The sequence below is a fragment of the Oenanthe melanoleuca genome, chromosome 1, assembly GCF_029582105.1.
Source record: "Oenanthe melanoleuca isolate GR-GAL-2019-014 chromosome 1, OMel1.0, whole genome shotgun sequence".
NCBI classification, from domain to species: Eukaryota; Metazoa; Chordata; class Aves; order Passeriformes; family Muscicapidae; genus Oenanthe; species Oenanthe melanoleuca.
The window spans coordinates 28,917,000-28,943,864 of record NC_079333.1 but is presented as its reverse complement, the minus strand read 5'-3'; the positions used below and the strand labels follow the sequence as shown (position 1 = coordinate 28,943,864).

General features: G+C 48.5%; 1 protein-coding gene across 1 annotated transcript; it reads right to left on the bottom strand.

Annotated features, from left to right (window-relative positions):
• Window positions 1–4,379: 4,379 nt before the first annotated feature.
• Window positions 4,380–25,081, bottom strand: LOC130261898 (alpha-2-macroglobulin-like protein 1). The gene is made up of 34 exons (XM_056508596.1): window positions 25,031–25,081; window positions 24,056–24,218; window positions 23,632–23,684; window positions 22,752–22,769; window positions 22,084–22,243; window positions 21,410–21,494; window positions 20,506–20,620; window positions 20,087–20,201; window positions 19,593–19,702; window positions 18,903–19,070; window positions 18,356–18,586; window positions 17,885–17,948; window positions 16,972–17,117; window positions 15,897–16,046; window positions 15,419–15,535; window positions 14,584–14,731; window positions 14,039–14,150; window positions 12,729–12,954; window positions 12,115–12,241; window positions 11,705–11,826; window positions 11,172–11,226; window positions 10,400–10,483; window positions 9,835–10,011; window positions 9,600–9,681; window positions 9,081–9,237; window positions 8,810–8,884; window positions 7,559–7,721; window positions 6,744–6,961; window positions 6,345–6,560; window positions 5,769–5,893; window positions 5,331–5,421; window positions 4,836–4,904; window positions 4,513–4,615; window positions 4,380–4,420 (listed from the first exon to the last, which is right to left on the bottom strand). Exons 1-34 carry the CDS (start codon window positions 25,079–25,081, stop codon window positions 4,380–4,382), a joined length of 4,137 nt encoding a protein of 1,378 aa, XP_056364571.1.
• Window positions 25,082–26,865: the final 1,784 nt, after the last annotated feature.

Below are 26,865 nucleotides of genomic sequence, written 5' to 3'. Positions count from 1 at the left end.
TTATTTTGCTAACCAGCAGCCTGTTTCCTGTTCATTGCACTGCCCCTGCTCCCTGGGCCAGTTGCAGCCCAAGTCCCATTGTTTTGCCTCTGGCTGGATTGTCCCATGACCCCTTGGCACCCATGTGCACCCAGCTGGAGCTCACTGTGAACTCGTGTGGTCATGCTGTCCCCTGGCTTTCTGAGTCTGCAGCACCCAAGGCAGGTCTCAGTCCTGATATGGAGACCAGGCTTTGTACAAATTCAGTGTATTTGCATAGTTCTCTGCTCCTTCACAGAGGAGGAGAACACAAGGAGCAAGCAGAGCTGGAATCCTCACCTAGCCTCTGCCCTACAGGTATTTCAATTTGAAGAGAAAATTGAATAGCTGCAACTCACCCCAGCTGTATCCTATTACTCTGCATTCCAGTTCAAGGCAAACCTACTCACATCTTCACCAATGGAGGAAATGAGGGCCAAAGATTGGTCAGGCAGGTCAAAATCTGCGTGGCTGAAGTCCTGCAGGGTCTTGTCTAGCTACCAAAAGGCTGTGCTTGAGTCCTGGGTGATGCAAACACACACCAGGCTGTCTGGTTTGGGGCCTTCTCTCCACGTGCTGATTTTATATGTGTTAGTTCACTGATTGTACTGAACTTTCCCTGAGTATCTTACCATAATTGAAAAGAGAATCTGGATCTTGAAACTACTTATTCTTAAAAAAAGAAGTTCTTCAATTTCAGTATCAAAGTCATTCCATATCAAAATGTACCACTAACTTATTCTTTAGTACCAAACTGAGCTCTTAAACATGTAGGGCCTAGCAGTATTTTCCTTTGCTTTACTACAGACTGACCATAACAAGGAAACTAGGTTTGGAGGCTTTCTTTTCCCCACTCATGCACACACATGTAGTGGGCAGATACAGCTCCTCTCTCTCCTTTCTCTCTCCGTGGGCTTTGTTCAGGTCAGAGCTGCTGGTTGGGAAAAATGAGCAAATGCACCTGGACAAACAAGCAAACAGGAACCGGTGCAGGAACGTGAATCATTCTCTGACACTAAGCTGCCCTTCATTTCTTTCCATGGGTCTCAAAAAGTACAGGTAGTGCCTGCTGAACAATCCCAGCTGACATTTGTTTGCTCACAGCAGATCCACAGCAGTTCCTGGGCACAGCCAGATCCCTCATAACAGCACAGGGGCTCACAATGGCAGAGGTGTTGAGTATCCTGACTCCTGCTGACTCCAGCAGCTGCTTTGTGAGAGCAGACACGTAAACACCTCCCAGGTTCTGGGCTTGGCCCTGATTGGAGTGCTACACCCTGAGCACCCAATCCAGCCTAACTCCCAATGAAACTAAATAAATGTAGGAGCAACAAAAACAAAGTGTCAGGTTTGATATGTGTGACTCATCTGCCTCAGTCCTATCTCCATCTCCTACTACCAGCACAGTGACCAGTTGCTGGTGGCCAGGAGGCTCTGGGGATGGGAGCATCTCTTAGCAGGGCTCTGCACCCCCTAGGACCTGGTGACAGGGCACACAGGGCCTGGGTGCTGTCCTGTGCTAAGACATTTCCCCAGCCCACAGATCCATTCATCGCCTGGTCCAGAGACAGGCAAGAGGGACATCCATAGTGGATTTGTGTCCCTGGAGGCCAGCAGCTCTCAGTGCTCAAGCAGTGAGCTCATCACAAGCTAAATGGAAGGATGCACACCACCAAGCTCCAGCCTGAATCACCACCACCCCTCGATTTTGTGAAGGATGAAAATATGTTTGACATCTGCTGCTCTAAGCAGAGAACGGGACATTTAAGCCAGAGAGAAATCAATGTGTTTTGTACAAAAGTGGTTTTTTCCCTGTCTAAATTCTCTTAGAATTCTCTTAGACAGCCACCTCCTTCCAAATGCTCTCCAGTAGCTGGGCATCACAGGTATTACTGGTTAAATCTCATAAAGAACATTTTACAGGACAGAGAAGAGTTGTTAAGAAAGTGGAATAGAAATTACAATGGATATTGAATCAAAAGTGACTGTGACTGTGGGTAGTTTTTACACAGAGTGTGTGCACACATGCACAGGAGTAGTGAGGGGCTGTGTGTGACCTCCTTTTGCAGAAATGGGCTCCTGCATTTCACCCTCATGGTGTCAGCAAGGAGTAGGCTGGACTCCTGTGTGTGTGTAACCACCACAGAAGTTGGTTTCCCAATAAACCTCTGTGCCTGGGATTTTTCTCAGACCTGTGCTTTGCTAAGCTCTGCAAAACAGAATATAAGAGCACATTGGCAGTGATAGGTGGAGTTCCTCCCTCTCTGCAAGACTCCAGGCTCTAAGCAATGTACTCTCCAAGCACCAGTCCCAGCTGCAGGCCTGACTGGCTCCAGCTCTGCTTTTTGATATCAGCAAGGACAGACTTTGCCAGTGGTAAAGGCAGGGGAAAGAGAAGCCATTTGCAAAGAAAGCAGAAACATTTGCAAAGTGTTTTTAAAAAGTTTCAAAGAAAGTAATTAAAAATTATGTTCTGCACAGTTGAGACCTGCATTGCTCATGGACTACTGAGGAAATTGAATAAAGAGAGGAGGAAATGCACCTGTTTTAAAAAAGGTGCAAGAGCACAAATGACACCTGCAACACCAGCTCAGCCACTTCTGGCACTGCACAAGGTACTGCTACCATCCAGCTGCTGTGCTGAGCTCATGCTTTCATTCTAGCCCTGTTAAACTGCACATGAAGCACAGAACAGGCTGTCATCAGCCTGCCTTGCTGGCACATCTCCTCAGTGTGTTCACTCTTAAACAAAAAAAACTTGAAATGCACATGTCTTTGTCTCACAGACAGGACTTGCTGAGTCTTCAGGATTACTCTGGAGTATCATAGTTAAAATATAAACATGCTTTCCAAATCCCTCCCATTAAACCACCAAAAATCCCAGCCTTGATGCAGGGTATGGAGAGTCTTCAGGGCTGTAACCAAATCCTGACCTTCAACCCTCGCCTGTCTTCCAGACTTTCCACTCTTAAACCTGCCTTTGCACTTAGCCATCACATTCTTACAGCCAGCTCTAGGGAGGGTCTGGGAGATCTACCTGATTACACAGAGACATGTCACTGTCAACCTAAAAGATCCATGATCACCAGCACTTAAATCGTGAGGTTAGATTTTAAAAAGCAGTGATAGATGTTGAATTTTCACATACTCTGTTGAATTGCCTGTCCAGCTCCTTGTAATGTGGCAAAGATCCTGCTCACTTTCCTCACTCATTAGCAGGGGGTTCAATCCCAGGGCACCACCCCTTCCTGACAACTCATTTTTGACTTGTCCTGCACAAGATCCAGCTCAACAGGAGGTGCAGAAACTAAAATCACTCCCTTTCTGCTTTCCATGCCAGAAGGACAGAGTTAGTCTGTGAGATACACAGTAGGGTAGGTTTACATGCACATAAAGTGCACCAGCAGCCAAGACCTTGTGGCTCAGCTACATCTGTGTGCAGGAGATGATGCTCAGTGGGATCACCCTCCATGCAGGACTAGGAGTCCTCACCCCATACTGATGGCTACACAACACTGCTGGAGGAGAATCCAATGCTGGAGGAAATGAATGCCAGTGACATGGCTCAGATACAGAGTTTGCTTCTGCCCACTCTTCCCAGGTAAATGCTGTCACAGAGCCCAAGCACACACCACAGTACCCAGATTTGTGATTTGTATTTTATTTTCATTCTTTTTACAAGCAAGAAAAATCCTTGGATTGAAACAATCAGAATTAATCAGACACCCCAAAAAGTTCACCCAGTAATGACTGTCAGGATTAGCAGCACAGGTTATGCTGGAGTTAGTCCAAAATCCAACCTGAGATGTGTCCCAGCACCAAAATCCCAAGCCTGAGATGTGACTTTCCAGGTGACACAGGTCTCATTATACCAGGAGCAATAATGCAGCAGCCCCACTGTCCTAAGGCATCTTGCACTAGTGGGATCCCTGTGAGCTGAAGCAGTAGACAGTAAGGAAGCAGCCCAAGTCCCTGGAGAAATGAGAGCAGAAGAGAGAGTAAACCAGAGAGCAAATAATATGATCCAAATTATCAACTTTGGGATGCTAACAGCTAGGGAGCACAGGCTCTCACTAAGGACTCTTAAGGAAAGGGATATTTTTTTGTTTGATCCAGTATTTCTGTTTTACTTCAGGCCCTCTCCAGAAAGAGAAACTCTCCACATCCAAATATACTATTCTGAAACTAGTACCATGAATTCTTCTTAGGGAGTGTCAGATACAGTCCTAGATGAAGAGAACATGCTAAATCTGAGATACACGTGGCTCCAGTGGGACACAGAGAAGTGGATGGGGTGCAGAGGAAGCATAACAAGGCTGCTAGGTCTGTACAGGGGACTGAGGAGGGGATTTGCACCTACCTCAGATGCAGAAGACATTATAGTCAGCCAGGGCCTGCTCCTCTGCAACAGAACAGGAGAGATCTAAGTTATCCTTGCACAGAGCCAGGTGCAAACACCCAGGCAGCCCTGGCACCCCACAGTTCCCCACTGACCTGGGCTGTAGTAGTCATAAACCCTGACATGGCCTGGCTTCAGGTTGGTCACCTCAATCTCCTGCTCCAGCTGCAGGACATATGTGTCAGAGATATGGCTCAGCTAGGGAAGAAAATAAATTACAGTTCACTTCTGAGCTGTTCTTTTTACTCCTCACCTGAATTTGATCCTACTAACTGACAATAACAACTCTGTAGACTTGAACACTGGACTTCAAGATGAATCTTGAGTATCCTGATCTGCTAGCCCCAGTCCTGGACTTTCCCAACAACTCTGGCAGTGTCCTCCACTCCTGCAGCTCCTCCAGCAGCACAAACATTACCTTGTCCAAGTAGATGGCAACACCTCCTTGTGTTTTCTCAGTTCTTCTCACAGAGTGCCCATGCTGCAGCTAGGACAGGAGAGAGGAGGAAGCAATTTAGTTTTGTCTTTTGAAAGGAAAGTGTGAAACATCCCAACAAGGTTTATCTAAGTTTGAGTGGGCAGATTCTCATTCATTCACTTCCAAATGTATTTTGGACTCATATCTCTTCAGGCTGATCTCCCTGCAGGGCCACTCAGCTCCTGCAAACCCCAAGGACAAGAGCCTAGGCTACTCAGCTGACAGGGATATGCTAAACTGATTGGGCCACAAGTATCACCATCCTCAGGACTCAAAGCAAGAGCCAACAGTATGTGTTCAAGTTTGTTGTGTGGCAGAGGGAAAGGGATCGTGAGATTGCTCAAGGAAGAGACAGGCAACACCTTCCTATGCAACCTTCCCTTCTCCTTGGACATGGATGGTCCCACTGATACCAAATCCCCACCCTGATTCCACGCTTCTTACAGATCCTGGAGCCAAGGCAAATCCAGTCAGTAAGGACACCTCCAGAATCACCATGTTGGAAGTGGATTTCTTCCCATTGTACCTGGGGGAGAAGATTAAAAGGAGAGTCTCTGGGGGAGAACATAAAAAAGAGTCTCTCCCAGCTTTCCCTTCCTTTTACCACCAGCCCCTGTGTGCAGTGCCCTGAGCCAGGCAGCCCAGCCAGGGCTGGGGCAGAGGCAGCCACTGCTCCCTCTCACAGGGTGCAGAGGATGGTTGCACTGCTCTGAGCATCCCCAGTCCGAGCTGACCACTGCACTCCTCTCTCCAGCAAGAGCCAAGGCTCTGGCCCTGAAACTGCCTGGTGCCTCCACTGCAGCCAAGAAGCACCCCTCAGCTCTCCAGCCATGTCCAGCTTTCCTCCTCAGGTGGGACAAGATCTTTATTCACCTGACATGGACATGGACAGTAACAGAGCGTGCATTGTCCTTGGTGCAATTGACCGGCTCAGTTTTCACTTGTAAGGCAAAGGATGTTGAGTCTTGTGGGGAGGGCGTGTTGTACCTCAGCACCATCTGCAGGGAGAGACAAAAAGACATTGATAATTAGCTAGATGTCATCTATGACACCTTTTTTTTCCACTGGACTCCTGAAGATTGGACCCCAGACAAAGAATGGATAAATGATATCAGTAAGCACACTCAGCCCAGTACCCAAAATGATTGGAAACCTTCCATGGGCTCCTTCTCAAACTTTCAACTCAGACTGTGCAAGTCAGGCACACGGCAGTGTGACCACTATAGAACATTTTCATCTTTCTGTACTCTTGAGAGCTGTGGAAGCATCACAGTCCTCATATTTGGGCAGGTTCTGTCTGTTTTCTCCCACACAAGGTTTATTGCATTGGCACCAGGCTGGGATTAAAGCACAGTCCATGCACATCTCCTTCCACAGAGGTGCAACAGAGTTTTGGTTTTGACAAGATGAGGAGGTGAGGGTGGTCACAGCAGGGTCTGGAGAACCTACCCGAGTGAAGACACAGCAGCTGCCGTGGGCCTGCACCAAGAACTCGCCTGGGACCTCTGTCAGCGCCGCCTCCTGCACCAGCAGCCGGTTCTGGTAGGAGACCTGGAACTTCTTCCCAAAGCCCCCATGGGACCTCACCCTCACTTCTGCATCCCCCTGTGTGCTGTGTGTCAGTGCTGCATACTTAGCCAATGCCTGCAAGGCCACTACTGTGTCCTGAAAAGGAAGGCACAATTACATTTGCATCTCTGACACCCAGAGACACTCGATATCAGCATCCTGATCAGCATCCATATCCAAGGGCTCCTTTGCCCAAAGCATTTACACTTGCACACACTGTGTGCATTTCTTGCAGATGTTCATTCTCAAGAAACATCCCCTTCCCAGGCCATGAGTTACCTGAGTTGAGGCAAAGCCTCCATAGGCATTCTGCTGCCTGGTGAGCCAGGCTACAATGCCAGAGGCCGTGGTGAGGTCAGACTCTGTGACATTCGGCTTGGAGAGCAGGGCCAGCAGGATGTAGGCTGTCAGCTCCACATCCACAGACACTGGCTGTGACCAAGGGCTGGCACTGGTTCTGGGCTTGGATGAGGTCTGACTCCAGTGGATCTGCCCATCTGGGAAAGGAAGGTAGTAGAGGGAATCTTGGGGGATGTCAGGGAAGAACTCCTGTGGTCTAGCCTCCTAGACAGAGTGGCTTGTGTCTGCAGAGACCATTGGTTAAACACCTTTTGGCTGGGACACACATCACCAGGGCAGCTGAAAACCAATGCATTTTGCAGTACCTATCACTCCATATTCCACACCAAGATGACATACCAAAACTAATATGCCAATAATCTGCATATGCACTACCTCCCAGTTGTCCAAATTCCATATTGCCTTGTTTGCCAGGTCCACTAACTACCTTTTACTAGCCAGCTGTCCACTGGCCAGCCCTTACAAGACATGGGGCAGCTTGCCTTGCTCTTTGGCATTTTGCAGTCCACAAGAATTCCCAAGCCTCCCAAACCCCAACCTCCACTTCAGGTACCAGAAAAGGGCAAAAGAAATCTGAAGGAAACCAGCACTCACACCACAGTGCTGGCAACACTGTGGCTGGTCTGGCCGCCTGCATGTTACCAAGGGCTCAGAAAGGTCACCTGTCCCTTTTCTGATGTTCCCCTGTCACCTGTCCCTTCTCTGCTGCCCCCCTGGCACTGAGGCCCCCATACCTGCTCTGATTGCCTTCTGGTCGAGTGCATGGAGGAGCTCCTGGGTGCGCTGGGAGTCCTGAGCCAGGGCGAAGGTGTATGCCAGCAGGGCCTGGGTGTAGGTGCTGGCAGCCCTGGGGAGGGCAGGGGCGATGCAGCCCAGAGCCCTGCGCACCACCGTGCTCTGCAGGAGAGAGGCACACGGTGCTGGTCACACACAGACCAGCCCTGTGAGCCACCAGACCCTGGCACACAAGCACAAGCATGCACTGGCATGTGCCAGCACAGAAAGTACCACATTCATTCACTCAGGTGACCTGCACCTGCACCAGTGTCTCCAGCCCTTGGTGGAAGGTGCTTGACAGACCTCCCCCCTGAGCTGGTTTTGGGCTTCAGCAGTGCTCTCTCAATGAAATGAACACCTTTCCTTCGGGAATAACACCACCATGTCTTACTTTCCCAGTCCAAACACAACAGCAGCAAAACCACACAGCTGCAAATGTGCACACATAGCCTGCTGAGCTATTAGGGGTTTAATTCACCTCCACAGTGAATAACTGTACTTATGGCAGAATAAGGGTGACCTGAAGGCAATCTATTGTCAGAAAGGTTACTTTCCATCTGTCATCTGCTTTCCGTTCCACTGAAAAGTTTTGCTTTATCACTTACTTTTCTGATTTCCAGAGAACTCCGCTTCTCAATGTCTACAATTGTGTTTCTCCATCAAGTTAATTGGTTTTTTATTTGCCTGTACCACAGCCTAGTAACTATCTACAATCCTTAGCACTTGTAAGAGCTCCCTCTTATTGTTATTACTTAAGCATGCAGATCCAGCTGCCCTACAGCACTCCTTTCCCAGACTTCTGCTTTTTTGTGAAGCTAAACCCTGTAGGAGTTACATTATGTCTATTTACTTGACTGTGGGAGCAGCTCCATCCACCTCACGATCAGCCTTCAGCTGTGTAGGACCAGCGAGGGTGTGGGAGGCAGGGGGAGCGGGAATGAGCAGCTCATTCCTGGGAAATGGCCAAAACAGTATCTAGCCATGAAGTCCAGAGGCCCCCAGTAGTTTAACCTCGCCTTCTCCCTGCCAGGGATGTCCTCCTCAAAGGGATACCTTTTCCTGAGAAGCTGTAAAATCTTCCTCACCCACTCTATTACTTTGCCCACAAGCCCCTCCGAGGTGCTCTCTTGCCTGCCCCAGTGTTACCACTGAGCTCTTTAAGATTCAGATCTTAAGGCAAGAGCATGGCAGAGAATCCTGGTATTTACCTCTGGTGCTGCTCCTGCCTCCAAGTATGCAGCAGTGATGTAGGCAGCCAAGAGGATTTCCCCATCTACACCTCCCTAGAAAAAGCAGAGACATCCAAAAAGCTGGGAAAATTAATAGACAAATACAGAAGCTTTTCAGGAGAGGTCTCACCTCTCCCTGGCTTGCTCTGTCTCAAGAAAGCAGTACAACACAGCAAGTGAATTCAAACAATTACCAGCACACTTGGCAAGAACTGGCTGGTGTTGTCCTTCAAGGTACACTGGCTCCTACCTTCATGAATGTGTGGAAAAGTTGTCCCACATTTCTGAAGCAACCACTGGGAAGCTGGTGGAATTCCAGCCAGGTGAGAGCAGCTTGGATAATCTGGTTGTCCAGGTAAATGTATGGCTTGGCTTGGACAAAGCATTTAACCACAAATGCAGTCAGCCTGATTGAGGAGAAAGAAAAAAAGGCATGAAAGAAGGAAGAGAATAAGGAAGGTGGAGTGCATGAAAGAGCAGGAAGAATGAGTAGAAAGAAAGAATCTAAGCAGAAGTTCAGGGGGGAAAGTGGGAGTTTTAAGCTGGTGGATCTCTCTTTACCTATTGTGCTATTTCTAATGTGCTGGTTCAAGGTCAGTTCATCCCTAGGACTGGGGATGCCAACTCATTGGTGTGCCCTAGTCCACAAAGCTTCTAGAACATTTTGGATCCAACAGGAAAGCAAGGGTTTCCTGCTGGAAGCAGAAAGCTGCCCACCTCCTGGCTGTCAGAGAGTGGGTAGACAGCAGGGAGAGAGCCCAGGGCTTACCAAGTATTACCATACTCATCCTTGATACCAAATTCACTGTAGGAGCCATCAGGGTGCTGATAGTGCAGCTGTATCTGGTACCCTGGGAAGCAGGACAGGACATGAGTGCTCACAGTGTATTTGCACTAACACTGCTGTGGAGGAATGGGCTGGTTGAGTGCTCCAGGTGGGATAGGAGCCTGGGACTGTGGGCACAGGGGAAGGCAGAGGGGCAGGGTGGCTCTGCTGTACTCACCATTGCGCAGGAATCCTGTTGCCCTGTCCTTGATCTCGGGGCTCAGCTGCCTCGTCTTCTCCAGGTACTGCAGCACATAGACAATGGGGGCAAACAGCACCATGTTCTGCTCCCCACAGCCGTGGGGCAGCTGCACCAGGTGGTCCAGGTTCTGCAGTGCCACCCCCATGAGGTCCCCTGAGACAAAAGATAAGCACCCTGACCACCTCCTGGGCAGTAGGGGCCACCTCCTCCTAGCTGTGACTGCTCCCAGCAGTGCACCAAGGCCCAGCACAGCAGTGTGGGGACACCTCTATCCAGCCACCTCATCAGTTTCACTGTGCCCCTCATGTGAACTGTGCCCATTCCCATCCTGGCAGTGAAGCTCGTTAGCACAACACTCTCTCCCTTGCTGCGTTTTAGGTTGTCAGGAATCAGGAAACACAGCCACACAGGTGGGAAGAACAGGGCAGTGGAGCTTTGGAAACCTCAGAATGAGTGTGGGGGAGTTTGGGTTTGGGCTTTCCTAGGGCTAAACTCAGAGGTGTTGGATTTGCAAGGGTACTGCCATAGCTTAACTCCTTACCAGTGACTGAGACGGTGGCTCTGACTGAACCTTCAACCACATTTCGAGGCAGCACCAGGGACACAGACTCCTCTGCTGGATTTCCTGACACCAGCCAGATAAGGTGTGGGGAGAACAAAAATAAACATTCTGATGAAAAAAAGCCTTCAAAATCCCTGGAAACTGTTCAAGGCTGTTCTGTGATAGCTCCCCATTTTCCTGTCACAGAGGCTGTAAATCACTTCAAAAACCTGTCCCATTCCACCCTCAGCTTCCTCCATCCACCCCATGGTAACTGTGCAGTCCTAATGCCCCTCTTTATAAAGAGGTTGAGTGGATTTTCTCCTGGAAATCCCCAGGGGTCAAAGCCACCTTTTATTCTCTACAGAAGTTACTCCATCTCATGTAAGGTTTCAGTTGCGGACTTGTCTTCTCAATGCTCCTCACGCTCTCAAAATCAGCTGATGGCCACATCATACACAAAATTCAAGACAGGAGCAGCTATCCTAAGCCATGTCCTGCAGCTTCACCATGTTCAGTAGTTTGGTTTTATTTCCACAGGTGAAAAAGGCCTCAAGCTGTCACATTAGTGCCAGGGATGTTGATGGTAAAAGACTGGACCTCCCCACATCCCTGCCTAGGAGAAAGCCCTAGCTGGCACCACAATTAGAATACACTTCTGTAGCTTCATCATGGGAACAGAGATAATAGTTCAACAAGAGGAAATACCCAGAAGGTGGTTAAGCAGGAAGAGGGGGATGAACAGGGTGAAAGAAGAAAACAATCCATCTACCTTTTTTGGGACACAGGATGGAGCTGTGAGCCTTTTCTACCAACACTCCCTCTGGCTGTTGGAGCACATAAAAGTAGCATTTTAATGAGCACCCCGGAGAGAAATGGGATTACAAGTGGATTAGAAGAAGGTATGTTCAGAATCCTGGTTCAGGGTGGACAGTCAGCTGGAGTGTCATCATTATCACATAAAAATGCAAACTACTTTCAATCATTTTTCCTTCAGATCAAAAAGTAGCATGCATTTTCAGAGTATCCTAAATTTTGAATAGCTGTGAAAATGGTGCTGTAAGTTTCAACAAGAACTCAGGAAGTAAGGACATAAAAGAGTGTTTAAAGTTTTCTATGGCGTGAACTGGAGGATGTCTCTTTACCTTCTATGCCCATCAGCCCAGGCTGAGCCCAGCTCAGGCCCTGAGATAATAATCACCCATTTTGAATAGCAAGGGATAACTCCCAAAATTAACACACAAGAAATCTGGGAATTGCACAAAGCCTACTTTGAGGCTTAGGTAACAGAACAGCTAGACTGACCCGGACTTGAATGAGTTTGGTGATCACGTCTTTCTGTCCTTGTTTTGGGACCAATGGTATCTCCTCACCACAGAGCTCTTTGGTGGCCACAGCCTCGGTGCTGAGGGTGATGTTCATGAGCCCTGAAAACAGCACACATTTGGGTGCATAAGACACCTTCTGAGGAAACACTACCCCTTAATACAGTAGACATCACCTGCTGAAAGCAGAAAATTTGATCAGAGCCCTATATGTTTTTGTACCTCCTAGCACAGGCTTGTGAGTAACCATGACCATAGGATAAGTGCAAATAAGTGCTCTTTGGGTAACAGAGCAAACAGCTCCTACCTCTATGTCAGCTCTTACAAAACATGCCCAGCTTGGTCCCTTCCCTTCCCAGTTCCACCACCCCACCTCCCTGTGCTTCTCACCCAGCTGCTCAGCTGTGACACTCCACTGAAAGGTCTTGGCTTCCCCGGCACATAAGCAGCTGCTGTAGACACAACCTTTGCAGGGCTTCAGCTGGAAGTGTGCAACCTCCTCCAGGGTCACTCGGATCTGAAGGGGCAGCAGGGATGGCAGGTGGCAATAAATAAACATCAACAACACAAAAAGGAAGCCTACAGAAGGTGGAAGCAGGGCAACAGCCTGAGAGGAATGCACACAGATTGTTTGATTAGCCAGGGATCAGGCTGGGAAAACTAAAGTCCTGGCCAGGGTTATTAAAGGGCAATAAGTGTGTCTATGTTTGTGCTTGAGGTTGCCCCAAGCCAGGTGCAGGACTTTGCACTTGGCCTTGCTGAACTCAATGGGATTTGCACAGACCCAGCTCTCACACCTGTCCAGGGTGCTTCCTTATTTCTCTTTTTAGGAGTGAGGGTAATGTTTTCTCTTTTCCAGTCAGAGGGAGATCACTGAATTGCCATGACCTCTCAAAGGGGATTTGGAACTGGATGACCTTTAAGGTCCCTTCCCCTGTGATTCCATGATCACAGGTGTCAGCCATGTCCCACTTTCCTTGCAGAGGCCATCAGGGCTCACCTACCCTCATGCATTTCTGCAGGTTGTTGAAGACTGTGGCCTTCAAGTTGAAGGTCTCACCCTGGACCACAGAAGATGGCAGTGGCAGCTCCACAAGAAAGGGCTTGGAAACAATCAGCCGGGAGGCTGGAGCAAACCCCAAGCCGTTAGGTCCTGTGCAGAACATTCCTGCTTTCCATTCTGTGATGGCATCAGGCACAGTGACAGTGATGCTCTTGTTCCCACTGGGGCTGGGGAGAAGTAGACAACGACAGAAGCATTTAAGTTGGCCATGCCAGGTGACCTGCTCTGTGTCCTTCTCTGCAAAGCACCCCATTCCCTCACCTCACTCCAGCCCTACTGAACTTGCAGCCTTTGCAGGGTCAAAAGTAAATCCTTGTGGAAATGGGGGCTCCTCAAGTGCTTATATCAACAGAACACTTGGGTCAATAGGTTACATAGCTGGAAGATGCCATCAATCACAGACAGCATTTGCCCTTTGCGCATCTAAAAATGGCTTTCAGATGTCAGCAGTCTTATTCTTCTTGGCCTGGAAATGGAAACCAGAAACCAGCAGAGCAACAGGACTAGCAGCAGTAGAGCTTAGTGGATGAGGTTGATCCAGCCATTCTCTGTCCTGTGAGACACTGACAGCTTAAAGCCCAACATGAGGGCAGGGCAGAGACTTGCAGAAACCTTTTGGTGGCTTAGATCAGGTTGGTGGACAAGTCACAGAGGAAATATCTGCTGCTAGGGGTGAAGAAGAGGATGTGTCTGTAAGAACAGTGGAGGTAGGAGAGGGCAGATGTTGATGGGCAATGTGCTCAGGATCTGGCCTGAGCATATTTCAGCCTTTAGTGAACACACAAGAAAATCTTGAAGTCTCAGATGAAAAATCTCCAAAGGTCTCTTGGCAGACCGTGTGTACACACTGAACCTTTCTCACAGGACACAATTTTCAGTCCTGCAAAGAACTTTATGGACATCAGCTTCCCCTGGATACCAGAATACACCTGTAAGGGCATTTTGGGAAATGTAAGCCCACAGGACTACAAAAGCAGAACATAGGCAGTACACTAAGCTGTTCTGCTGCACCTCCTGCTTTTCCATCTTCATATGCCAGCCACCTCTCATGGATGACCAGCACTTCTAAAAGAGGAAAATGCATTTAATGCATACCTCAGCTCCAGCAATGAACATCCTACAGGTATGAGCCCCATGTCTGTCCTGAAGTGTCTTGCACAGCTGCCTGTGACCTAAACTCAGCTGCATCTGCTGCCACTCCCAGCTACACAGAATGACCCAGACTAAACCCCCACTGCTCAGTTTACTCACCCCACAGAATATAAATCCCACAGCCAGGTTTGGTGAAGATGCTTGTGTCTTTTCTCTTCAGCTGAAGAAAAAGGTGGAAACATAGTGGGCTGATAGGTTGATGTCAGATGTTCTGTGGGAAACAACAAAGGCCTGTAGTCACCACAGGATCCTCAGGTCCTGGTTCAGAGCAGAGCAGCTCCAGCACAGCTCAGGCTGCAGCAAATTCAGCCAGCTCTCAGAAAGTATGGCAACAGAACAAAATGTGCTGTCCCAAACTTTAAAATCCCTTGCCTCATTTCAAATGTCAGAGGTGCTTTGGGCTTTACTTGCATGTAGAGGCACCACAGGACAGGCAACATTTCCCTCACTCCAGAGATAAAACGTGGGATCCAGACATCCCACTAACAGCCCTCACATTAGCACCACAGGTTTAGGGACAGGAAACCCTCTTTCTCCTCCATTTACACTTACAGCAAGTGCTGCCTCTTGGCTCAAACCCAGGACTGCTTTCACATGAAAGACTAAGCCTCCCAGGTAAGAAGGAACAGCTGGCAAATGCTTACTGTTATACAATTTATGGGGCTGGGCAAATGTCAGCATGGGCCTGGAAATGGACATTCCTGTTCCCCGCAGCTTAGTTGTCAATGGAGTGGTTGGACATACTCTGGGTTTCTTGATATTGGTGTTGGACATAATTTTCAATCCCATTTCCTGTAGGAAAAAATTAATCACCAGAAGATTGTCCTCTCCTCTCCTCTCCTCTCCTCTCCTCTCCTCTCCTCTCCTCTCCTCTCCTCTCCTCTCCTCTCCTCTCCTCTCCTCTCCTCTCCTCTCCTCTCCTCTCCTCTCCTCTCCTCTCCTCTCCTCTCCTCTCCTCTCCTCTCCTCTCCTCTCCTCTCCTCTCCTCTCCTCTCCTCTCCCTTTGTAGTGTCCCCTCATGCAGTGGGGACTTGGCTGTCCTCTGTATTCTCTTGCTTCATTTTAAAAAGGAATAACTCAGTTCACCAGCAATGGGCAAACAAAGTCTTCTAAGGTAATTCATCTGGCCTGAGTCAGCCAAATTTATTCCTTTTCAAACACATGGTCATTTGGGTACTATGCCTTCTCTGCCTGCAGGGTGCAATTGCTCATGCTATGAAAATTAAACAAATTGTGTGAAACCAATTAAAGTAATGAATAATCCTTGGCATCCTGAGTCACACAACCCAAGTGTGGCAACCACACAATGATTTTTCCTTATACATTTCAAGTCATCTGTTGAAACAACAAGAGGGTTACAAGGGCCTAAGCTGTTCACCATCCTGTCTGCAATGGCATCCCTTGGATATTGGTAAAGTCAGGGACCACATTTCCCTCAGTTCATGAATTATCTCAACCCACCAAATCAACCATTTTTACCCTGAATGCTGTAAACACATCAGGCTCATCAGAATTTGGGAACCCGCATGAACGATCATCTTCAGACACTTGGCGAGGATACCTGGAGTTATAAAGAGATGGGAACAGCCCATAGATCTGAGAAAGCAAGGAGAAAAAAACATCAGTGCAAATTAAACCTGGCATTCCCTTCCTCTCACACATCCAAGGCCTGTTTGAGTTGCTTCTGGCTCCTGTGTATGAACTCGTGCCAGAAAGCCCAGGATTGCTGCCACTCTTCCTGGGCTCTCCTGACAGTGCCAGCACAGAAGCAGTTTCACCACTGAGCGATGCTCAACTCCTTCCTGTAATCCCCAATCCCTGCCCATCCACACTGGGAGCGCTGCTGGTCCCTCCAGGCCGTGCTTTCCATTCCTGCATTCCTGGAGCTGAGTTCTGCACAGTGGCCTCCCTCCCACCTCGTGCCAGCAGGGAGGGGAAGGACTCAGAGCTCGCTCACCGAGTGGCTGCTCAGCTCTCTTCCTGGCCTCATCCAAAAGGCTCTTGGATCCACAGCCCAGACAGCACACATGGAGCCAGGAGCTGCCTGCAGGTGGAGGCCAACCTGAGAGCCAGGAAGGGTCTCTGGCGTTGAGAAGCCCAGCTCCACCTGGATGGGAACAACACAGGCAATGCCTGAGTGACATTCCTAAGGGTGGCCACCCCACCACCTCCCAAGATGAAGAGAGTTTCCAAAGACCTGCCTTGGATGGAAACCTAAGAACCTCCCAAGGACCCCCAGAAGGTGTTTAAAAAACACCACATTTTGGTTCTAACAGGAAAGAAGGCAGAGAAGGAGCCATCAGCGTGCACCTGGAGACATCCCCATGTCAGAGCACAGCTCTCTCTTCTTTGTCCAGCAAACCAGCCAGCCATGATCACACACCTCACAGCTGTCTCATGAAACCCCTTATTCTGGGGTCCCAGATCTTAAATAAGCCTAGTCCTTATCTCCAGTCTCTTTGTGGGATTGGCCTCAGTTTCCTGAAACTCTTCCTATTCTTGCTTGAATCTGACTGTCTATGGCTGGAGCTGTGGAGCACGGGTAATGCCCTCTCAGAAGTTCACCTTTGGAGTGCAAGACACAGCCAAGAAAGTAGATTCCCAAGGATGTCACAATGACCAGATGCACTCAGCCCTTTCTGGATGGCCAGTAAAATCCACTTCTTCCATCATCTGCTTTCAGATGTCAACCCAATACCATGTACTAGCAATTCTAATTGTCTGCTGCAGCAGCAGAGCAGCCGTGCTCTGAGAACTGCACAAATGACCTGTGCTGGGCTGGATTTTCCATTATCCTACCAGGCTGCAGTTGCCTATGGAGACAGACAGCAAGTCTCTGCCTTTCCCAAACACTGCAGCAGCCCCCACAATGCTGAGCACACATTTGCTCCAAACATCACAGCACACCTCAGCAATCACAGGCTGCAGCTCGTGTGACAGCATCACACACAGAATCAGCCACACACTCCTTCCATTGCAGCAGACACCTCCACACTCACTCATTTAGTCACAGCCTCGGACACAAACCCTACCTTGTTTCTGAAACACGTGGAGACGCTGAAGATAGCAGAATCAGCAATGATTTTTCCATTTGGGAAGATGACATAAACAACAAGTCTTGGAGCTGGGGCATAGGTCAAGCTGAAAGTAAGAGGAATGGAGAAGGAGCCTTCCAGCACTAGATGGAGAAAAGAGGGAATAAGAGTAAGTAGATTGGTAGTGAAAATAGTCTCTGATCAGCTTTGCCATTCTGCATGTGCCTGTTTAAATCCTTTCCTCCTTTACTGAAGTCTGTCAAGACCAAAGAGATTTGGTCTGAGATTTGTGCTGAAACAATCAGCACATCTCTGGATCTAGTATTCGAGACCAGCAAAAGACTTTTCTGTTTACTGCCTTGGGGACACAAAACAGTACTTTGGAGTTCAAGCTTGGCTCCACAAAGAATGAGAGTCTCAGATATCTTTGAAAGCTTCCTCTCACCCAACATCTCCCATCCCAATGCCAACGAAGAGGTGACCTTGTCCCAAAATACTTATAATTCAGATTTTAACAAACAAGAGCTGGAGAAATAGGTAGCAGTAGGTCAACAGACATCAAAATTATAAGATGTGGCATCCCAATGACCCAGATTATTTGTAGGCACAGTTGTTATGATTGGTAAGACTACAGCTTCATCCTGCTTGCAGGAGCAGCAGCAAAAGGAGACTTGAAGACAACAGAGGATGAGCCTATGGCCTGGGAAATGCTGAGTATTCTTCTCTTGGCACAAAGCAGGAGGGCAAAGGGAGCATGAAATGTGGAAAGGCACAGTGCTCTGATGCAGCACACAAGTGGTGAGCCACCCCTGCACTGCAGGGAGGCTTACACCACTTATCCAAATTGGAGTGGGTGCCACAGACCACTGAGTGCTTGCTAGACATGACACTGGGGAGTGAGTGCACTTACTTCTTGGCAGCCCGATCCAAACTGTCTGCTGACCTGCATGGACTATCCCTCTTTTTCCTGTGACCTGGAGAAGAGCACAGAAAGGGATGGTCATGTGGTCACATAGCCTCTGTGACTAAGAAGATCAAAGTAATCCTGAAATTAAATTGGGAGATTAAATGGGGGTTGGGGGAGGAATATTAGGTTTATTTGCTCTCAGCTAGTAAGGAGAGTTCAGAGATGAAGTGACATGGGGGAGGACAGGTAAGGCCAATAGCTGCTCTGCACCTGTGCAGAGCCTAAAAGAAAGGTTCTGCCTTTGCTGCTATTACTGCAGCACCAGAGTCAAAACCAGGATCCAGTTCCATGATGACTGGAGGAACTCCTTGTCCTGGCCTGAGCCAAGACTATCAAATATCAGGCTTGAACCTCTAAGAGATGCTGATCTTGGTCCTTCAGCTGTCACCCACCAGTGCTTTCCCAGAAACTCACAAAGTAGGAGAAAATGACACGCTTGGGCCCATGTTCCAGGTCTTCCTCATAAATTCTGAAGTCCACCTGGACAGACTGTGTTTTACCACAGGGCATTGTCTCTGGCACACGGACAATGGAGAGGAAGCTCCTGCTGGTGCTGTAGAATGGATGTATGAAGTAAGAGGCTTGCTGGAAACTCAAGTCAGCTGTCCCAGGCTCTCTGGCTGAATCTTGATGCAGGACACTTGCCTGGTGAGACAAAAAAAACAAACCAGTTAATTTCTCTAGTTAAGCAAGTCAGCTGCAAATCACCTTGGTAAGACAATCTGAGCAATGCCAAAGGACAGGTCTCTCTGTGGAGAGATCATGAGGAAAGCAAATGGGACCTGGAGAATAAGGTCTCAGAGGGAGAGGCAAGATCTCAGCCAAGACCTAGAACATGCTGAGGTGTTCCAGGTTTGAGCCACTCTCCCTCAGGAAGGAATAAGGAAGATGTCTGAGGGGCAGTAAATAGTTCTGACATGCACACATAGCCCTGCCACAAGACACACTCTTCCTCCCTTACCTCCAGGGAGACCAAGGTGCTGTTCCAGGCAGAGGTGTCCAGGCTAAATGAAGCTGTTCCAAAGTCCCCAGTGATGTACTTCTGCCTAAATTGCTGCTTAGCACAGTTTACTACAAGGAGGACTTCTTTGTTCTTCAGTGTCTTGCCTTGGTAGTCAAACACTTTAATCTGAGAACATCATGGGGAGCAAAAGAAGTGCAGAAGAATCTAATTAGCAGACAGAATCTCTGGCTTCCCCAAGTCAGGAGCAGTGTTTCCAAAGACAGCAAGATCACTCTTTCAGTCACTAATAATTCTATCAACAATGCCACAGCTCCTGTCATATTAACACTTGCACTACCATGTTCATTCACAGAATCATAGAATAGGTAAGGTTGGAAAGGATCATAGTGGGTCATCTGGTCCACCCTCCAGTGCTCTCTGAAGTCTTCCTGGCTGCTGAAAATCCATATGTTTGGGTTTGCACCCCACATATTAAAGCCCATAGCTGCTCCCCCTCATGGGTTATTTGGTAAATGGCAGTCTTGGGTGTTATTCTGACATTGGACAATTCAAGAGTTTTGTCTCTGGGAGTCATTTATGCCCTCCCAAGCCCCTGGTTAGAGATGGGGTCATTAAAGACAGTAAGTAAAGGCTACTGTGAAATATTGCTCACACTCTCCCTTTCAAAGAACCAAAACTGGGAATTACCTTTCCTCTGTACATCTGTCCAGGATGGTAGTACGAATTGACATCATCAAACAAGGCAATCCCGCCAATCCTGGAGATAAGTAATTTGTGGGAAGCGTTGACTTGTATCTCTGAATGAAAGCAGCAAGACAGAAACATGAGAGAGGCATCAAGAAAGCCAAGCACCCCTCAGCAATCTCCCTGCAGAGTGACCCACAGGTAATACGGATGGACATGTCCAGCTGCACAGACATTTCACATCCCAGTGGTGATCTGCCCAAGATTTTGGGTATCTGGTCTTCTTCCCACTTAACTTCTAGCTTTTAGAGAGCCACACCACACTCAGGGTGTGGCACACCATCAGGAGCTGCTGTCTCTGTCTGTGAGGTTAGATAGCAGACCCCAATGGGCTCAGAAGGCTTAGAGCCCTTGCTAGCCTGAAAGCCTCCTGTGCATTTGGTCAGATCAGCACATCTTCACCAGCCCCTTCCCAGGCCCAGGAGTTCCAGGGTTACCTGAGGCACCCTCCACCAGCGAGGCCTCTACGGCTATGCTGTCCCGGTAGTAGCGAAAGTCTCGGCTGAAGGAGGACAGGCTCACGTTTGTGAAGAAGCAGCCTGCCTCGTCTGTCTGGAAGTGCAGAGAGAACAAACAAGGTGAGAGCTGGGCACTTGGATTGGAAACTGCAGAAGTGGCAGAGGAACAGCATCACAAAGCCCCTGCTCTCGTGGTGCTTTTCCTTTCGGCGTTGCAGCACAGGAGGTGGAGCAGGCACGTGATGATGCCCAGGCAGAGCACCAGGAGCAGTGGCCAAGCAGCCAAAACAATGGGTTAACCCTGCTATTATTTCAGCTAAAGGACCCAGCAGCCTTGTCTGACCCTGAGGCTGGGCACAAATGCCTCTGCATAGCTCAGCTCTTCCTAAGCATCTCACCTGGTTGCTGAATTTGTGACAGAGATCAGGTTTGGAAGCACTGGGCAGGAATGGGGCTATCTTCTGGCAAAGGCTCACATGAACCGTCCCCTGGATGCTTTTCCCACGGGTGTCTCTGTTTGGGGACGCAGAGAAAGGAAGAGACAGTCACACACAGTGGGAGAATTCAGGCTTGCTTTGCACAGCCCCACTCACTGCTGGATATTCACAACATAGCACAAGAGTGACAGCCAAACAGCAGGACCAGGAGAACTGACCCCCCATCAAGTAGAGTCAGGCCAGGGCTCTGAAGTGATGGGAGATCAAGGGCATTATGATATAATTAGCACTAAACTGAATTATTTTGGGTAATTAGGGTGTTGCAGGTGCTGACTGCACTATACATCAGCATTGTCTGCAATAAGCCCAGGATGTGCTGAAGGCATTCATCATCTTACAAGCAGAAAAATGAGTGATTAAGAAAGTGCTTTCTATTAAAAAATTCACCTTTACATGGGGCTAACTGTAGTGGTGTCCTTAGATTATACCTGGGGCAATTCCCTTTTGCCTCCCTCTAGTTTCCAGTTGAGCATAATCTGGAAAAGCTTCCCATCCTTTCCCATGAGTTTGTTCTTCAGGGAGATGAACACCACAAATCTGCCATGACCTGTCCCACAAACAGCTGCTTGTCAAAGGGCAGGCTGTTCACCCAGGTTTTGCATGTGGAGATTTGTGGAGTGTTTCTAGAAAAGGGGCATTAGAGTATCAGATAGCTACAGGAATGTTTTGTGTTGCCTCAGGGTGCAAACTGCTGCCATGGAAGATTCTGGCTTCCTGTGACTGAAGTGTAGTAAACTTGCCCTTACTCCTCATCTTACCCATCCAGCTTTGCACACAGGGCCATCCCTCCAGTCAGAATCCTCACCTGCCACATACCCCAAGCAGGAAGGTTGTATCTAGTGCATAAATCTGATTTGGCGCCTCAAAGATCACTTCAAATTCTGGCACCACTGGAAGAGAAAAACAGGGAACTGTAGGAAACACAGGTCGGGGACAGCCTTCACAAAGAACTAACATAAAGGCAGACCATGGTGGAATAAGGGACAGGAAATGGAGAAGGAAGGTGCTGAGAAGGGGAAAGGAAAGATTTTCCAGGTAATTTTAACAAATTTGTGTGTAGGCCCTGGATGATTTGCTCCTTCCCAAATTAAAACCAAACATTCCTCTGTCCCTCCACTCAGTCTTTTCACCGAGAGAAGCTGACCTCCCAATACAGCTGATTAAGGAATTAAAGTGAAGTGAGAGGGCAGTGGACTTTATATTCTCAGGAAAAGACCATCCCAAATTGCCATGTTTTATCTGACTCCGAGACCCATAGTAATCAGCTGTGTCAAAGGTCTGGGGCCATGCACAGCACTCCTCCCACACTGAGCCAAGGCCCCACAGACTGTTCTCCTGAGCCTCAGCTCAGGCTCTTTCTGAGACAGACGCTCCTACTTTTCCCATTTGCTGCTGGGATGTCGAGGAATAGCCCCCTGGCTGGTGGAGCAGGACGCCAGGTGCCCTGAGCAGCTGAGACACAGCCCCACGAGCTCGCACCTGGCTCCCTGACGGAGAAGCTGCCGTAGGCGCTGGCGCTGGTGACGTTGATGACGTAGGTTCCCAGCAGGGGCTCGTCACTCAGCTGGAAGGACAGCTCTGCAATGCCATCCCGAGGGACCACGGCCTGCCACTGCTCTATCTGGTTGCTCTTTGGGTCCTGCACCCACAAGGAAAGAAGAGATGTTCCAGCATCTCGCTGAGCCACGTCCCACAGAAGCTGAAATTCGGGATTTCAGTGTTGTAGGCTACCAGGTTCTATAGATGAGGAAATGAGGTTTGGTATAGCCTGATCAGGAAATCATGATAATGATCAGATTCTGCTCCCAGCATCTGAGCCTCCTTCTACACTTATTTAAATTCTGATCTTAAGCAAAGATTCTGCACAGTTCTAATTTTCTTTCATAAGCATCTAAGTTTTCTATTTATTCTCTTTCAAGTCTAGAACAACGGATTTCTGCTGGGAGCATAACCTCAAAAAAAGTGCATTAAAAAAAAAAAAAGCTAAAAGTAGTATGTTAGTTTAAGAATTTAACATCCAAAACCAAAAAAAAAGGTCTACTATTCCACTCAGAGGTCTGTAAAATCTACCAGAAACTGAATATGAACAGCACGGTGAAATGACTGCCATCACCATTACTCTAACATGAGATATCAGCATCACTTACCAGGAGAAACAGGGAAATCTGGGGAGGAAAAAATGCAAAAAAATTAGAAGAGAGAAACACATGCCACATACACACAAGGTACTTCAGACTCAGAGCCCTCTCTGAAAGATGTGCAGCTGGTGATTTGGAAACTGAAGAGCACTGACAACAATACAAAGTAAAACAAATGCCACCAAAAAGGAGAAATATCAGGTGGGTTCATTACAGTAAGATCTGAAGAAGGGAAAAGGAAAAACAAATCTGGAGGTTACACAGCACTTTCTAATGACTTTCTGACAGAAAAACTCAGAAGCCACTACCCAAACAAACCCAGCTCTGGTTCAAGTGTAGTCTTAAGAAGGTTACAGAGGTATAGGAGCACATAATTTGGAAAGAACCTCTGGAGGCCATATAATCTAACACCCTGCTGAAACTTGCCTTCCTGAGCAGATTGCTCATAGCCTCCTCCAGCTGGGTTCTGAACATCTCCAATGATGAAAATGCCTTTTCTGGCCACATTTCCAATTGTTGCAATCAAAATGTTTGTCCTAATGTCTAAGCAGCATTTCCCACATTCCAACTTGTAGGGTGCAGATTAAAAGCACCCTTCCCCACAAGAAACAAAACCTGATTTCCAATCTCTTCCCTCCCCCCATGACACCTTCACATCAGGAATCACTATGTCCCACACTTGCCGTTGCCTGACTATTCTACCAAGACGAGCAAGAGACACGCACACCTCTGCCATCTTCCAGCTTACTGTTCCCCTCTGCACACTCATAAAACCTGCCAGGGATGAGTGTGGAAAAGCTGGAGCTTTGGCAGATGAGCAGGGTGGAAAGGAGGTAGGATCCATGCACGGTGCAAGGCAGCTCTTCCACTGCCCCCAGGACTCCCTTACCGAGTCATTGAGTGCAAGGAATTCCTCATCCAGAGTCACAATGCGAAATTTCACTGAAGGCAAGGAAATCAGGGGATATATGATCAGGGAATATATTATCAGATCTCTGTTTTTCCCTACAGACCCCCATTCCATTGCTTCCCCAGCTCCTGTCTCCATTCTTGACACACTTGTGGTGACATCTGACACTAACATTCCCACATGTAAGGTACCACAGACCTGGTTAACATTATCTACTGCCTCCTGCAACTCCACAGTCATCACAGGCCAGACATTGCAAACACTGAAAACACCACTCAGCAAGAGACACGCTCACAAAGCCTTCTGCTAGGGCTGTTCATGCATTTCAGGGCATCACAGTCTTTTCATATGGTGCAACCAGCAAAAAGCCTGGGACCCTCAGCTGCTCCCATTTGCATCTCACCTGTCTGCCCTGGTTCATAGATGGGCTTGTCTGTTTGGATGATGGTGCCATTTCTGCCCTGGCAGATCAGGACCTTTTTCTGCTCCTCAATATTGACCCCATCTCCTGTGATGGTCAGTTTTACAGTGGCAACCTCCTCTGTGCCACCAGCTGGAGGGGCAACCTGTACAGAGAGAGAGGAGAGCACACAGGCCCCAGGAAATCTGGGAGTAAAGTGGAGAAACTAACCAGTTCCCTCCCACTGTACCAGGAGGGAACAATCACCAGCAACCTCCAAAAGCAGATCACATCCAGATCTCACACAGTCCTACATAAACAGCAGGAGGCCCTGCATGTTGTGGAATCTGTCCTTTTTCCCACTGGTGACAAGCAAGCACCTGACAGAGTCTTCAGGCTTGCTCAGGAAGATGGGCAGATGACCAGAAAGTGGGAGATGGTAGCAGAGAATCAAAAGAGAGAGATCAAGCAGTTGCACAGTCTCAAATGCTAGGCTTTCAGAACTACCAAGCACTTCAAGAAATCCAAAGCAGAAAACACAACCAGAAAGACTCTGGGCACCAAAGACCCCAGCAGCCTCAGCACAGAATATACAGTACAACAGAAAGGGTATTGCATAGGCATGTCTACGGGACACCATTTCCCCAAGCTTTAGCTGTGAACCTGCACAAGTCCTTCAGAAAGAGCTAAAGCTGCTTCATCTGGTCTGTAATGGAGGGGAAGGACACAGGTGGTATCCAGAACTCTGGCAGATTTTAACAAATGTAAATTCCATTTAAAAATCAGATTCAGAAAGGAAATTCGGTGCTAACCAAGAGACTGTGTTGGAGCTGTGCATCCCTAGACACCACCCACTCCCCTTCCTGAAGGCCTCACACCAAGACAAAGCAGACCCTTCCCACATCACCCCTGGTTAGGGAATAACAAGCATTTTCCAGGAAGGAAAACCAGTGATGGCATTTTCCTAGGGTGGCTCACCCAGAACTTAGTGCACAGGAAAGTCTTCTTCTTCTGGATGGTTTCTTGCATTAAGAGCTCCTGTCCTGCAGAGCGCTCCAAGGCCAGATTCACTTGAATTTTTGCATCATGACAGGTGATGTGGAGGCAGGCAACCTGGGTGGATGGGTACCTGAGAGCTGCAGGGATCACCACCAGGTAATGCCTGTGGTGGGGGAAGACAGCACAGCAGAGGTGGTTTCAGTTTGAGGTCTCAAGAGGTGTAAGAAAGCTGCCCTGCTCTGGCCCACTACTGCAGAATCCCTCAGCAATGGGCCACAGCTTCCATCAGCTTTCAAAAGCAACAGTGAGCCCAGCAAAGTGGTTGCTTCACTGAAACCTGAGAAATATTGCTGCTTGATTGCCTTAGGTATAGCCCTATAATCTATTTCAAACCCCTTGTTCCAGTAATCTGAACTCTCCAAAAACATCCCATGCAGCCTTCAGAAGTGGTTTGGTGACCTTGCAGTCCAGACACCAATGATTTGATCTGGCATTGCAACTGCAGAGCAAACATCTCTGGGCTTAATGTCTGACCTGGAAGTCCCCCAAAAAGCTGGCCTGTACTGACCTGCAGGAGTCAGCCTAAGGCATGGGAGGCAAGGTATTTGTCTCAGCTACTCCTTGGGGTGACCTGATAGAGCAGGAAGCATGAGAGCTGATGGCATAGGATCTGGTCCATCTAGCTGGACTGATGCCTTCATGAAAGAGACTGAAACAGGATTCACATCACTCACAGTTGGTGAGAAGCAGCTGCAGCATGGAACAGAAGGCTCAGGAGGATGGCTATCCTCATCCTGGGGGTTCTTGCTGCCCAGCCTCAAATGGCTCCCTTCCTCTGAAATCTCTGAGGCTGTTTATAGGGGGGGTAATTTTTTTCTAGCACAGCCTAAATGAAGAGGTGGGATGTGGGGAGGAGCCAGCCTCTCCCTCTCTCCCGAGATTCCACACAGGCAGCTGTAAGGATAAGTGTCCTGTGCCAGGTGCCCCTTGGCCAATGGCAGCCACTTTGGCTGCCATCCACCAGTTCAGAACATCCCCTGCTGCAAGGCTGTGTGGAGACACCTGGCCAAATGGACTTCTCACGGCAAAAAAAACAGTGAGAACTTTGCTGACCAGTGACCCAGGCCAGGTCCTGATCACTTGTCACTTGCATCCCTTTGTTTCAGCTGGAGATGGATTGCTGCTGTGCAGCCTGCAGCAGGAGCTGCCCCCTGCACACAGCAGTGTCCTCATTCAGGACAGAGCTCAGGAGCTCTGGGTCAGATTAGGGGAACGTGCATCTCCTTAGGCTTGACAATGGAGCAAATCCTTCCATGTGTGTAGGGAAGCACTGCAGAGACACTGCCACCAGCCAGCAACCACTAATGAGCTGATGACTTTGCCTTTTCCTTCCTCCACATCATGAGGAAAATGGAAACAAATACTGGCCCACAGAGATCTCCAGCAGAGCCCTGCAACACCCATTAGTCATGGCACCATCTGCAAGGAGGGGGCCTCAGGAATGGCTTCCAGTTCTTCATTATTTGTGTCTGGGTCTAAAAGGTCTGGAATTCAGGGATACAGCCTTTTGGTTCTGCTTTTGAGCCTGAGGGTCGGGTTAAAGCTCACAAATTAAATATATGGGACATTTTGTAAGCACTGATGGCAGCCTGTGCAGTGGGCAGACAATTGTCCTGGCTAACCAGTTTGGCCTGCAGAAAAGCACAGTCACCACATAAACTGCCTGCTCAAACAGTGCACAAACTACATCTGAGTCTTGTGTGAGGCAGCATTTTCAGCCTGAGCTGAAATGTGCAAGGGGCTGTCCTAATAAT